Raw genomic sequence first — 15132 nt, 5'->3', positions numbered from 1 at the left:
AGCCAGGTGTGGTGATGCATGCCTGTAGTCCCAGCTACTCAGGAGGCTGAGGCAGGAGAATCGCTTGAACCTGGGAGGCAGAGGTTGCAGTGAGCCAAGATCATGCCACTGCACTCCAGCCTGGCGACAGAGCGAGACTCCGTCTCATTGAATGAATGAATGAATGAATGAATGAATGAATGAATGAAAAAAGGAAAAGAACCATTTTGGCTGAATCACCTGAGCTATAGATCATTTTCATTTTGTGACACTGTCTTCCTCTCACATGACTCTATACTCCTTAGTCTGTATCTGAGGTAAATTTATAGACTATGTCAACCACTTGGAAGTTATTAAATCCTTCCTACTTGGGCATTTTAGAGATCATACACTCTGTGAGTACTACAAAATTGTGCCTGTTTCCAACATGCATGCTGTAGTTAAAGTCATTTTTACCTAGGACTTGCTTTATTTATGGGTATAATAGTGTGATATACATGGAATCATGTACACAAGTTGACAAAATTATCAAGATGTCTGCTTCTTCATATAATTATCTTAGGAGCAAGGGAACTAACACTTTGACAAATTTAGACGAGGTAAGTATTATTCCCTATTTTGCATTTGCAGATACTGAGGTTTAAGGAAGTTGACTAGCGAGGCACAGTGGTTTGTGCCTGTAGTCCTAGCTATTCAGTAGGCTGAAGAAGGAGGATCAGTTGCACCCAAGAGTCCAGCCTGGCAACATAGCAAGACCTGTCTCAAAAAAAAAAAAAAGAATGTTAGAGAAAAAAAGGAAGTTGAATAGAATGGGCAAGTCATCTAGCTTCTGTGTGTAGAAAGAGACTGTTTGCATCTGGAGCGATTACATCATGATGCCTCTACTGCCCCCACAGATATGAAGCTTCTGCTGTTCTCCAAGTTGCAAAAAATTACTTTTGAGTGACTTGACCCAGCTTTCTTCTCCTTCTGTAGATCCCATTAAGGACGTTTCTGACTTTCAATATGTAAAACAGACAAACTCAAGTATCTATAAACTGACCAATCAGTAAATGTCTGTTTTTAGGCTAGCTTCCAACAGGGCTGACATTATCATAGGATTCATTCTTTGACTTAAAAAAAAATGACAAGATAGGCTGGGCACAGTGGCTCACAGCTGTATTCCCAGCACTTTGGGAAGCCAAAGGTGGGCAGATTGCCTGAGCCCAGGAGTTCAAGACCAGCCTGGGTAATATGGTGACACCCCATCTCTACAAAAAATACAAAGATTAACCAGGCATGGCAGTGCACACCTGTCATCCCAGCTATTCAGGAGGCTGAAGTGGGAGAATCACCTGAGCCCGAGGAGGTTGTGGCTGCAGTGAGCCATGATTGTACCACTATACTCCAGCCTTGGCAACAGAGTGAGATCTATATCAAAAAAAAAAAAAAAAAAAAAAAAGACAAGAGCATTGGGGAACACTTCCCAACTCATTTTTAAGAGGTTGGTATTATCCTGATATCAAACCCAGACAAAGATACTACAAAAAAAGAAAATGCCAAACCAGTATCTCTTATGAATATAAGTGTAAAAATCCTCAACAGAATACTAGCAAAGCAAATCCTACAGTATATAAAAAAGATTATATACCATAATCAAATGGAACTTATCCCAGGAATGCAAGGTTGGTTCAACATAAGTAGATCAGTCAATGTAATACACCTTATTAATAGAATAAATGGGGGAGGAAAAGACATGGTCACTAGGTAGATACAGTATAAGCCTTTGACAAAACCCAGCTTTCTTTCATGATAAAAGCATTCAATAAACCTAAAAATAGAGGGAACTTCCTCAGCCTGATAAAGGGCATCTGTAAAAAGCCCACAGCTAATATTATACTTAATGGTAGAAGACAAAGTTTTCCTTCTAAGACAAGGAAGAAGACAGGACTCCTGCTCTTACCAATTTTATCAACTTGTTACTCAAGGGTCTAGCCAGGGCAGTTAAGAAAAGATAATAAAGGGCATTCAGATGGAAAAGACATAAAATTGTCTATTTGTAGATGACATGACTTTATAAATATTATAAAACACTAAATTTTAAAAAACTGAGAGGCTGGGTGTGGTGGCTCATGCCTGTGATCCCAGCACTTTGGGAGGCCGAGGTGGGCAGATCACCTGAGGTCAAGAGTTCAAGACTAGCCTGACCAACATGGTGAAACCTTGTCTCCACTAAAATACAAAAAGTAGCCAGGCACGATGGTGGGTGCCTGTAATTCCAGCTACTCGGGAGGCTGAGATGGGAGAATCACTTGAACCTGGGAGGCAGCAGTTGCAGTGAGCAGAGATCGTGCCATTGCACTCCAGCCTGGGTGACTGAGTGAGACTCTGTCTCAAAAAAAAAAAAAAAAAAAAAAAAAACAACTATGAGAGCTAATAATGAGTTCATAAGGTTTCCTAGATACAAGATCAATATACAAAAACTAGTTAAACCTACACACTAGCAATTAAGAAAATTTCATTTGTGGCCAGTCGCGGTGGCTCATGCTTGTAATCCCAGCACTTTGGGAGGCCAAAGCTGGTGGATCACCTGAGGTCGGGAGTTCAAGACCAGCCTGACCAACATGGAGAAACCCCGTGTCTACTAAAAATACAAAATTAGCTGGATGTGGTGGTGCATGCCTGTAACCCCAGCTACTCAGGAGGCTGAGGCAGGAGAATCACTTGAACCCAGAAGGCAGAGGTTGCGGTGAGCTGAGATCACACCATTGCACTCCAGCATGGGCAACAAAAGCGAAACTCCATCTCAAAAAAAAAAAAAAAAATTTTTTTTCATTTGTAATAGCATCAAAAATAAGATACCTAGGAATAAATTTAACAAAAGAAGCCCAGATTTATATGCTGAAAACTATAAAACATTGAAAAGATAATAAAACCTAAATAATTGGGATGACATCCTATGTTCATTGGTTAGAAAATGTAATATTGGTAAGTTGGCAGTAGTATCCAAAGTATTTACCAAATCATCTTTTTCAAAATCCCATCTGCCCTTTTTATGCACAAACTGACAAGCAGATGAATTCTAAAATTCCCATGGAAATGTAAAGGATCCAGAATAGCCAAAAGAATCTTGAAAAAGAAGAACAGAGTTAGAGAACTCACACTTCCCAATTTCAAAACTTACTATACAAAGCTACAGTTTTTAATACAATGTGACACAGGTATATTGATAGCTATATAGATCAGTGGAATAGAACTGCAAGTCCAAAAATAAATTCAAACATTTATGGTCAGTTGATTTTCAACAAGGGTGCCAAGACAATTCAGTGGGAAAAGAATAGTCTTTTCAATCAGTGGTGCTGGGACAACTGGATATCTACATGCAAAAGAGTAAATTTAGACATCTACCTCATACTATATACAAAGATTACTCAAAAGTTAATCAAAGACTTAAATGTATCAGCTAATATTATAAAACTCTCAGACATAAACATAGGTGAGCCCAGTGCCATGACACATGCCTGTAATCCCAGCTCCTCAGGAGGGTGAGGGGGAAGCTCCCTTGAGTCCAGGAATTTGAGACCAGCCTGGGCAACATAGCAAGACTCTGTCTCTAAAAAACAAAAAGGAGAAATAAACATAGATGTATAAATCTTCATAGCTGTGGATTGGGTAATGGATTCTTAGATGTGACATCTAAAGCACAAGCAAGCTAAGAAAAAATAGTTAAACTTCATCAGGCCAGCCATGGAGGCTCACTCCTGTAATCCCAACACGTTGGGAGGCCAAGATGAGAAGATTGCTTGAGCTCAGGAGTTTGAGACCAGCCTGGGCAACATAGCTAGGAGACCTTGTCTCTACTTTAAAAAAAAAAAAAAAAAAAAAATTAGTCAGGTGTCATGATGTGTGCCTGTAGTCCCAGCTATTTGGGAGGTTGGGGCTTGAGGAGCTGGAGGATTGCTTGAGATCAGGAGATTGAGGCTGCAGTGAGCTATAATGGCACCAGTGCACTCCAGCCTGGGTGACAGAACAAGACTGTCTCAAAAAAAAATTAAAAACTTTTGTGCTTTAAAGGACATTATCTTGAAAGTGAAGGCAACCCACAGGGACAAAGTATTCACAAGTTTTATATCTGATAAGGGTCTTGTATTTAAAATGTATAAAGAACTCTTAGAACTCAGTAATAAGAAGACTGCAAAATAAAAAGGTCTGCAAATATTTTCTCCCAGTCTTTTCATCCTAACAGGGTCTTTTGTAGAACAAAAGTTTTTTAATTTGATCAAGTCCAGTTTATCCATTTTTTCCTTTGGTTGCTTTGCTCAGGTTGTGCTTAGGTTGCGTGTGTCTTTGGTGTCTATGAATGTGTAGTGCTCTAACATCATTTGTTGAAAAGGCTTTCCTTCTGCCATTGAGATGCTTTTTGCACCTTTGTCAAAATTAGTTGGCTATCTGATAAAGGAGTTCAGTCTAAAATATATAAAGAACTCTTACCACTTAATAATAAAAAGAAAAATAAGCCAACTAATAAATTGACAAAGGACTTAATAGGCATTTCTCCAGAGAAGATATGTGGTGGTCAATAAGCACGGCATCATTAATCATTAAGGAAATGACCCATTTATACCCATTAAGATAACTATAGTAAAAAAGACAATAATAAGTATTGGTGGTGATATGGAGAAATTACAACCCATATGTACTGCTGGTAGGAATGTAAAATGGTGCAGCTGCTTTGGAAATCAGTTTGGTAGCTCCTCAAAAAGGTAAACATAGAGTTACCATATGACCCAGCAATTCCACTCCTTGATACATACCCAAAAGAATGTAAACAAGGACTCAACCAGATACTTGTACACCAGTGTTTATAGCAGCATTGTCCACAATAGCCAAAAGGTAGAAACAACCCAAGTGGCCATCAACAGATAAATGAGTAAAGAAAATGTGATACATACATACAATGGAATATTATTCAGCCATGAAAATGAGTGAAGTACTGATATATGTTACAATATAGATGAACCTTGAAGACATTATGCTAAGGGAAAGAAGCCAGACACGAAATATTACATATTGTATGGTTCCATTTATATGAAATGTCTGGAATAGACAAACCTATCAATAAAGAAAGTAGATTGCTGGGCATGGTGGCTCACGCTTGTAATCCCAGCACTTTGGGAGGCCGAGGCGGGCAGATCACGAGGTCAGGAGATCGAGACCACAGTGAAACCCCGTCTCTACTAAAAAATACAAAAAAAAAAAAAAAAAATTAGCCGGGCGTGGTGGCGGGTGCCTGTAGTCCCAGCTACTCGGAGAGGCTGAGGCAGAAGAATGGCGTGAACCCAGGAGGCGGAGCTTGCAGTGAGCCGAGATTGCGCCAGTGCACTCCAGCCTGGGCGACAGAGCGAGACTCCGTCTCAAAAAAAAAAAAAAAAAGAAAAGAAAATAGATTAGTGGTTGGTTGCCAGAGATTGGGGAAAGGGAAGAATGGGGAGTGACTGCCTATGAATATGGGCTTTTTTGGGGGGGTGGGGAGGGGCATTTGACGCAAATGTTCTGGAATTAGATTATAAAGATGGCTGCACAAATATATACCTAAAAACTGCTGAATTGTACTATTACTTAAAGGAGTGAATATTATAGTAGATTAATTGTATCTCAGTTTTTTAATGGTGATGGGAAGTCACACTGGAGAAACAGTCTCATTGAATACTGGAAACGAAAGTTTATTTGCAAAATATGATCTGTAAAGGAAAGTTGTAAAATGAGTTTGGCTCTCAGGGATCTTCTAGGAAGTCATCTGAGGCTTTTCTCTTTTTGTGATTGCCATTGACTTTGGTCACCTTTAGCATTTAACGTGTCAGAGTTTATCTTGTTTTTTCTCAGGTGGCTATAGTTTTAGGATCTATTTATTCAGAACATAATAGCACATTATACCATTAATAGTAACTCCATTTTGGGGCTGGGCGCAGTGGCTCACACCTGTAATCCCAACACTTTGGGAGGCTGAGGTGGGCGGATCACAAGGTCAAGATATCGAGACCATCCTGGCCAACATGGTGAAACCCCATCTCTACTAAAAATATAAAAAATTAGCCGGGTATGGTTGGCGTGCTCCTGTACTCCCAGCTATTCGGAATTCTGAGGCAGGAGACTCACTTGAACCCAGGAGGCAGAGGTTGCAGTGAGCCGAGATCGCACCACTGCACTCCAGCCTGGCGACAGAGCAAGATCCATCTCAAAAAGAAAAAAAAAAAAAAAGAAAAGAAACTCCTGTTTGGAAAGGCTACTAATCTAATTTTGGATCCTGGAAAAATAAGTGAATAAAAATAAGCAACTCATCCAACCTGTGCTTCAATAGGATCAGTGCCAAATCTCCAGAGGACAGTCCTGACCCTGTTTCAGAAGGCGGGGCTGACAGGAAAACTGGCTGTTGAAGGCCAGAGGGCCAGCCACAGATTCTAGGAGATGGGAGCATCGTTCCCTCTTTACAGGTGGGAAGCTGAGGCCCAAAAAGATACCACTAGGCTGAAACTGCTGGATTCTTTACCCACAGCTTGTTCTCAACCTCCCTTCAGAAAACAAAAATGGGCTTGAAAACAGTACTTCCATTATAAAATGTAGGCATCAACAAAAACAGCTGGCATTGGTAGACTGCCTTACTGTGTCCTTAACCCTGCCCCCCAAGCTGAGCTGATGACAGCCCTGTGTGGGGTGGGGCAGGTCATGTCCTTATTGTACAGATGAAGGAACAGAGCTCTGTGAGGAATCCTGAGGGCAGAGGCCACACAGCTAGTGTGTCTGAGCCAAGGCCAGCCACCTATCCTGCTCTCCTCGCTGCTCCCCTGCCATCTTGGTAGGGATGCTGAGTCCAACAGAGCACAGTTACCCATTCTCCTCCTGTGAAGATCTTGTCTCTCATACACACAAGGCCCTGAAAACTACCTCAGCAAGGGTGTTTAAAAACCAACATGGCACAGTTCGCTGGGCACCAAGAGCCACATGTCCTGCCTAGATCATGTTACATAACCTAAGAAGACTGGGTTACGTGTTATAGGTTAAGAAACTAGTGACAGCAAAGCCATCAACAGTCCAGTCTAGAAATGGTGATGGCCTGAACCAGGATCCTTGGGAATGGACAAGGAAGCAAGTAGGGAGGAAGGAGTTCAACCACGGGGCAGGAGAAAGAAATGGCACAATAGCACATCAGTGCAACAGACATGGGTCCCCAGCCAGGCCTGGCCACTCTCCAACTTAATGGCCTCAAGCAACATTATTTTCCTGAGCTTCTGTTTCCTCGTCTGTAAAATGGGTCAGTGTGGTGACCCATGGTATCCACGGGCCCTGGTGAATGCCCAGGAAACAGTGTTAGAACCCAGCCCCTGGATACGAAGTCTAAGGCCTCTCTGCAAGCCATGGAGACTAATCATCGGCCGAGAGCAGTCCTGGTCCCATCTGCACATGTTCATGAGTTAACTGAGTCTTCAGTAACTTTTTATATGACAAAGACACTGACAGAAGGACAGTGCCAAAGTGGGAGGCCCCAGGAACTATAAATAGCGTGTTACTGCAAGCTGTACATAAAAACAGGAGAAAAGATTGCCAGGGCTTGAGCGCTCCCTTTCAGTGAGTGCTTGGGAGCCAGGCTGTGCTGCTGACAAGGTGGAGAACCCAGGGAGCCTCAGCTCTTCAGCACACCAGGAAATGGACAGCAGGTTACGCTGGCAGATGTGAGAGTAACCCTCCCTCGGTCCCACACTTCTGATGCACTGAAGTAAAGGCAGCTGCCTCTTGCTTTCTGTCTTCTCCCATCTGCCCACCTCCTTGAAGATGTGGAACAGGAAGAGCAGGAGACGCTCATCTATTTGGGCCTGTTTCTTTTCAGTCATTTATTCATTCATTCATTTCTTTTTTTTTTTTTTTTTTAAGATAAGAGTCTCATGAGTCCCTTCAAATGGTTGAGCCTTTAGGAGCCTGCACTCTACTTTGTACCTGGGAGGGTCCTTAACAGACACTTGGCTTCATTTGTGCATTTGTCTTTCAGCTCTGTGCAGTGTGCCTAGAAGACTTCAAGCCTCGAGATGAGTTGGGGATTTGTCCATGTAAGCACGCCTTCCACAGAAAGTAAGTATTGGTATGGAATTATTTAATGGGACCCGAGTTTGAGGCACATCGACCAACTTCTTTTGGGTTTTAGGGCAGTGCCAGACAAGCTTGATGGCTTCATGATTGGTCTGTAATGCAGAAAGCTGACAGCACCCTACAGGTGGGATGTGTGTGTGTGCGTGACATTAGGAGACAGCAGAGTGGTGGAACGTGACCACCACGTCAGGACTATGGGCAGAGAGCCAAAATGAGCCTACACTTGGAGCCCAAGCAATAAACAGCTATTTAGCTGGAACTTTCCAGTGAGAGCCTCATCTCCTAAAAACTTATTTAAAATCAAAATAAATAAAGTCTGGATATAAATGGTAGTGTGGGGCCGTCTCCTCCCACTTCCTGCAGACATATTAATATTTCTCCTTATAATTTTTTGTTTTGTATTTCTGTTAGAAAAATTTATTTTCCTACTTCTCACATCCCTCCTCAGTGTATTTTGTTCTTGTAAGAAGTCATGGGCAACTGAAGGTATCACATACTATCTGTGGCTTCACACGTGGAAGATGGGAGGCTCTGGAAGGAGGGGATTGCTGACCCCTTGGCCTCTCCCCGCTCTTTCCCTCTGTCTCTTCCCTCTCTCCAGGGGGTGACATCTGTTCACCACCTACGAGGGGAGCTCCTTGGACCATACAGCAGACATTGCTGGGTGACAGATATGGAGATGTTCAGCAAAACAGCCGTGCCATGAGCATAGGACTGACGTCTTCCCCCTGTGGTGTCTCCTTCTGCAGGTGCCTTATTAAGTGGCTGGAGGTTCGTAAAGTGTGTCCCCTGTGCAACATGCCAGTTCTACAGCTGGCCCAGTTGCACAGTAAGCAGGACCGTGGACCCCCTCAGGGGCCCCTTCCCGGGGCAGAGAACATTGTATAGCTTACCGCAAGGATCAGACTGTTACTGGACACGACGTCTGTGTGGAGCCAGGAGGAACACAAGTGGTGTCTGTATTGGCTGCTCTCTACCTAGGTCGCCAGCTGCCACTTCTTTTGCCTCATGAAGAACTCTTGGGCCAGCCAAGCTGGGAACCTAGGTGTCTGGGTCGTGACAACCAAAGCACTTTGACGCTACCCCCTGCCGAGAGAAGAGGAGTGGATGAGCCTGCGGGTTTGCCTCAAGAAACTTCATGAGGGTCTCTTATTAACTCCATTACGCTCTCTCCTGGAGCCTCATCTCCATGTCAAGCAGGAGGGTAAAGAAGGGAACTAACAGCAGGTCTTTAAAGCCACACCCCCACCTGCGGATGGATGGGTTTCTATGTAGGCCTTTGTAGCAGCAAACCCTCCCAACAGCCCTTGAGCCAAGTAAAACCAGCACAACCAGCCACCAGTGGTTGGTGAGGCAGTGCCCACAAGGCTCATGTTATATTCCTTTGATAAGGCCATCTTGGCTTTGAGTAGCAGTGTCCCTCGCCACCCATTTCCCCCTCAGGATTACAACACCTGCTATCAAATCATCTAAGCTGAAAACATTAGATGCGCTTGGAAAGGCCTAGTCAGAAGCCATTTCCTCTTATCATTTCCCTCTCCTATGCACCAGTGAGGCCCATCCAGAGTCCCAGCAGGGGGTGGGCCCTGAGTCCACACTGTCCCTGAATGATCCAGGAGGCTGCCCACATCCCCACATGTGCACTGTGGTTCCAATGTAGCTGCTGTGGGCCCACTGCCACTGCCTCAGGAGGGAGCCACTGTGAACCCCTCGAGTGGCTCCAAAGAGCAGTGGCTTTTTGAGAATGGCCCATACTCCTGGCCCAGCTGGATGAAGGGAATGCCGACCCTTTGGCCTCTCCCCCTCCTCCTTCCATCTCTCTCTTGCCCTATCTCTCTTTCTACTTCAGAAAAAAAAAAAAAAAAAAAGCCTGTCATTCACTTTTTAACACTTTATCCCAAATAAGATCCCTGTGTAATTCTGAAGCTGGTGATCCACTTAGAATTGTAAATAGTTTCAGGAAGCTCCTGCAGGGCTGTCCACCGATGGTGTGTGCCTCAGTATTTGGACTTCCGAAACTGAAAGTGAAAGTGTCTTTATAGGAGAGAAACGCATGCTGCTCTTTGGCTCTTTCTGTCCAACTTTTCTAGAAATGACTCAGAGTCCATTAGGATTTGTGAATATTGTATAAATTAGCTACGGAAAGTAGCAGGTCAGATGAAAAATTATTTTCCACAGCCCTGCTCTCCGCCTCCCTCCATCTTAGGAGCGCCTGCCTCAATTCCTCGTCAACTGCTTTGCTCCACTCCATCCCACAGGTGTGAGTGGAGGAAGTTTTTCATTAGGAATACAGTCTGCGTGACATGGAGAATGGATGGAGGGAGCTTTGCTACTCTGCTCTTGGCATGACTCCAGGATTTTTTTCTGGAATCCAACCTCTGTCCTCTTAGGAGAGGGAACCTGTCCTTGGTTCAGATGGCTGGGGTCAGATGAGGAGGAAAATTTCCATTAGTGTAGAAAAGTGCTGGACACAATCCAGTTTGGAAAATTACAAATCCATTGGTCAAAATAGGCCACTTCCTATGTGTGACCTATTCGTGGTATGCCAACTGGACTGCTTCCTAAACAGGACAAGGAAAGTGAGGAATATTTTTGTATGAAAGCCTTAGCCTGTCTGGCACCCGTGACAAAAACTATTTATGCACTCCTACTTTCACCGTCTTTTTGCATTCTCTATTTGTAGCACAACAGAGTTGAATGCCACAAAACACCCCGTTTATAGTGAACTGTTTTCAGTGACCAATGTCAGAAGGAGGCTTGCTTCTGGACTAGCCTAATTGCCAGCAGCCACCATTTTCCATGGAATGGCCTTGGGACAGGTGTCACCTCTCTGTTATGGGGCTCTAATAGGAAAGAGAATATTTTTTCCCTTCCTATGATCAATACTGCAAATTATTGCTGCTCACAGCTTTTATAGAATTCTCCCAACTGAAAGTTGCAGCCTTTTTCTGTCCTTGTGCATCAGTACTAACAAAAGACAGCCTCACCAAGTCTGTGTATTTGAACAGAGGCAAGTTAATTGATCCCCCCCATGTCAGAGCCACAGGCTTGTTGAGGGGGTTGATACGTAGCACTGGACCAGGGCTCAAAGCCCAGTTAGTTCCAGCCGTGAGGAGAGCACAAGAATGCTCTGCACTCTGCACTTGGCACCATCTTGGGTCTGCTTTGCCCAGATGAGGGACCACTAACAACCTTCTCAGCACATGTGAATGTGGAGTGATTTTAAAATTCATTCATTCTGCTAGGATTGGGCTGGAAGCTGGAACAGTGAGAGTACTTTTTCTGCTCGTAGTCATCTCCCTTTCTCAGCGTGACGTCCTCCTGCAGCAAGCCTAGTATCACTAGCAGTAGTTCCTGCAACTCTTAGCAACACAACCCAAATATTTGCTCCCTGCATCTGGGTCCTCCACCAGGATGGGCCTGTGCATCTGCATTGCTGTACAGACAAATAGGCCTTTTAATTTACATCCTCCTTTAATTCTCATTAAAATCGCAGGGTTTTTTGTTTGAAAGACAATCCTTTTTTTTTTTTTAAAGAATGAGTTAGGGACCCCTTTATACTCTCTTGGCTCAGACTCAAACCCCATGGTAAAGTCACCCTTTCCGCATCTATCTTCAGGAGTTGCTGGGACTTGTTACTGTGTAGATGCGTGGGGATTCTGGTCTGCTCTTGGACCACTGGCTGGTATCCTTTGTGTGTTTCTTAAGCAGCTCATAGAATGTTGCTGGTCTGCTATGAGTTAGTGGAGCATAACTCAGCCCCAACTGGACTCCATGGGTGGCTGAATCATTAGTAGTTGCTAGGGGGACAACTGAATTCAGCTGGCTTCAGAAACAGGGAACAAAACCAGCCTGACTTGATTCCTGGTTGGGTCAGTATCAGACACTAGGAAGTTGACGTCTGCTGCTTTTCTTTGCCACGTGTGATTTGGTTAGGCCTGTCCCTGGCAGATAAGGTCCTTGAAGCCTGTGCTTGCCTAGCCAGGGAAGGCAGGACAGAAATGGCCAAATAGGGGCAGGTGGCCTCTGGGAGGGTCTGAGCTGAGGGATACAGGGGACCTCCCACCATTGCCGGATACCCTGTTCTTGACAAGAAGATCCTTTTCCCCAGTGCCAAGTCCCTTGGATCCATCAGAGGAATAGCCTCAGGCCTTGTCCTTTTTCACAACCCCACTTCAAAATCATGTCATCTCCGTGGCCTGATCCCGCTCTAAGCTACTTTGAACAACTAGGAATTATTTTTCTGAGAGGCTTTTTGGGAATTATGAAATACATCCAGGGCGGTATCCCCAGAGCTCTAGGTAGAGAGTGATGGAATCGCCTCTTGCCACTCACTAGCCTTAGGCCTTTCTGCAGGTTAGCCTCTCAGTCGCTTTCCTTATCTACCACTCAGGGATTGTAATAACATCCCTGGCACCTCTTATGAGGGTTAGCTGGTGCCCAGAGCCTAGTGGGCAGCAGGCCTGGTGTCATGGGGGCTGCTGATACCACATAACATCATCTGGGTTACATGGGCTCCTCTGCCATCATGATAGGAATAGAACCTCAGCCAAAAAGCCTCCTGAGCTGTAGGGGCTTTCCCTGAGGCCCAGGTTCACCTGGCCCCTTTCTTCCTTGGTCATCTCTGCCTTTGCCCACAGTGAACTCTGACTTGGTTGTTCAGTGCTGAATATTTCTTTCTTAATGTTTTGAATAGGTAATCCATTCACATGGTTCACAAATCATAAAGTAGTTAAAAGCCTTTCTTGAGTTCCTGAAGCCCAGCAAGCTCAGCTCCTCACTCCATGAGTACCTACTATTGGTTTGTTCCTTGAGTATCCTTCCAGAGATCATTTATGCATGTACACACGTGTATGTGTGTATATAATTTTTCTCCTTTTCTACTCATGTGATACCAGACAAGTGTATTCAAGGAACGCTCCTACTAATGTGGGAAGAGCCATCCCAGAAATCAGAATACAAAATGTGAACCCAGAATTGGGGGAAGTTTTTGCAATCACACTCCTGTTGAGTAAGACATATTTTCATTTTATTGCAACATACTGAAATTTTAGTTTTCTGTACAAATCAGAATCTGCAGTCCCTCCCTTACCCCAAATGCCCAGCTAATCCAAGAGCACAACCAGATTTTTCTGATTGACTCTCTATCTGCGACAGGATGCTCAAGATCAGGCTCTGTAGCTGACAGCAGTGGCACAGGCCTCTCCCAGCTCTGAGCAGCCTCTGCAGGTGCCTGGACAGCTGCTGGCCCCTCCCCCACCTTGGCCAGTTCCAAGTGAGGACCAGTGGTGATGTGTGGCTACAACTGTTGTGGTCTCTTAGGCAAGCTCTTGTGTCTCTGATGCAGGAGTTTGAGCAGCAGCAACTGAAGGCTTCTATTTTGTGGGGCAGACATCTTAGCTACTGAGCAAGTGCACAGTGAGTCTCATGTTTAACTGTGGATATGCCTGAATGTCCAGTGTCAGTTCATGGAGCTACTCCCTTTCCCTCCCAACTTTTCATTGTTGTTGAGACAGGGTCTTTTTGTCACCCAGGCTGGAGTGCAGTGGCACCATTGTAGCTCACTGCAGCCTCAACTTCCTGGGCTCAAGTGATCCTCCTGTCTCAGTCTGTAGCTGGGTCTACAGGTGCACACCAGCACACCTGGCTAATTTTCATATTTTTTGTAGAGACAGGTCTCAACTCACTATTTTGCCCAGGCTGGCCTCTTCACTCTATGCACACACTTTGAAAAGAAAATGCTTCCGGTCGGGCGCGGTGGCTCACGCCTGTAATCGCAACATCCCAGCACTTTGGGAGGCCGAGGCAGGTGGATCACCTGAGGCCAGGAGTTCAAGACCAGCCTGACCAATATGGTGAAACCCCCTATTAAAAATAAATACAAAAATTATTTGCCGGGCGTGGTGACGCGTGCCTGTAATCCCAGCCACTCAGGAGGCTGAGACAGGAGAATTGATTGAACCCGGGAGGCAGAGGTTGCAGTGAGCCAAGATCCCCACTGCACTCCAGCCTGGGCGACAGAGCGAGACTCCGTCTCAAAAAAACACACAAAAAAAGAAAATGCTTCCTACAGAATTTTCTCCTTATCTTTGTTTTCCATTTGACAACAGAAATTACCCCAACAATTTTTTTTTTTTTTTTTTTTTTTTTGAGAAGGAGTCTCGCTCTGTCACTCAGGCTGGATTGCAGTGGCACGATCTCGGCTCACTGCAAGCTCCGCCTCCCAGGTTCACGCCATTCTCCTGCCTTGGGGGCTGGGACAACAGGCGCCCGCCACCACGCTCGGCTAATTTGTATTTTTAGTACAGATGGGGTTTCACCGTGTTAGCCAGGATGGTCTCAATCTCCTGACCTCGTGATGCGCCCACCTCGGCCTCCCAAAGTGCTGGGATTACAGGCGTGAGCCACTGCACCCGGCCAATAATATTTTTAGTTTAAGTTCATTTTTGTCCCCGCTGATGAAAGTTAGAACTGCTTCCTCCAGGCAGCCCTGAGAGTAGGGGCAGAGACTTGTGCCTCGCTTCCCAGCAGCTGCCCAGTGCCTCTGTCCACACCCACCTCCCTGGTGTACTTGCCCCCTACAGCAGCAACCCAGATCCTCCCCTGGATTAAAATCGCAACTGGTGCCCTAACCCAAAACTTGAGAAAAAATTCTCTATCACCTCCACTCTTCTGGCACTCTGGCCCTGGGTGTGTCTTTTCCTGTAGCTGTTACAGATTTCTTAAGGAGATGGACATGTCCAGATTCATGCCTAAATATCCAGTTGATAACTGGAAAATGCTGGGTCATGGTTCTTTAGTAAAGATTAATAAGGGATCCCCATGTGCTGGGGAATGTGCTTCCATTTGAGTGGGGATATCAGAAGAAAAAGAGAGGCTTGTTCAGTAAACCTTACTTTGCCAATTCGGCTATAGAGCCCAAATTGTTACAAGATGCAAAGATGATGTACTCCACTTTTTGACCAAGCGTCAGCACCTTTGGCTTACCACCCAGTCCTTACTTCTGTGACTATAAGGGCCCCACCAGTTGTCAGC

At 44.8% G+C, this 15132-nt stretch overlaps 1 protein-coding gene across 3 annotated transcripts in view; it reads left to right on the top strand.

The window, feature by feature from the left end:
* The window catches only part of RNF24 (ring finger protein 24), a 92823-nt gene extending 81435 nt beyond the window's left edge, over positions 1 to 11388 (top strand). For all 3 annotated transcript variants that reach the window (XM_032143166.2, XM_058433094.1, XM_058433095.1), the window contains 2 exons: positions 8000 to 8079; positions 8847 to 11388. In XM_032143166.2, the coding sequence (XP_031999057.1) occupies positions 8000 to 8079; positions 8847 to 8985 (219 nt within the window). In that variant the 3' untranslated portion in view covers positions 8986 to 11388. The remainder of the gene's footprint in view (positions 1 to 7999; positions 8080 to 8846) is intronic.
* Positions 11389 to 15132: the final 3744 nt, after the last annotated feature.

The sequence above is a fragment of the Hylobates moloch genome, unplaced genomic scaffold (assembly GCF_009828535.3).
Source record: "Hylobates moloch isolate HMO894 unplaced genomic scaffold, HMol_V3 SCAFFOLD_21, whole genome shotgun sequence".
Classification (NCBI taxonomy): domain Eukaryota; kingdom Metazoa; phylum Chordata; class Mammalia; order Primates; family Hylobatidae; genus Hylobates; species Hylobates moloch.
This window is presented reverse-complemented; position numbering and strand designations above follow the sequence as displayed.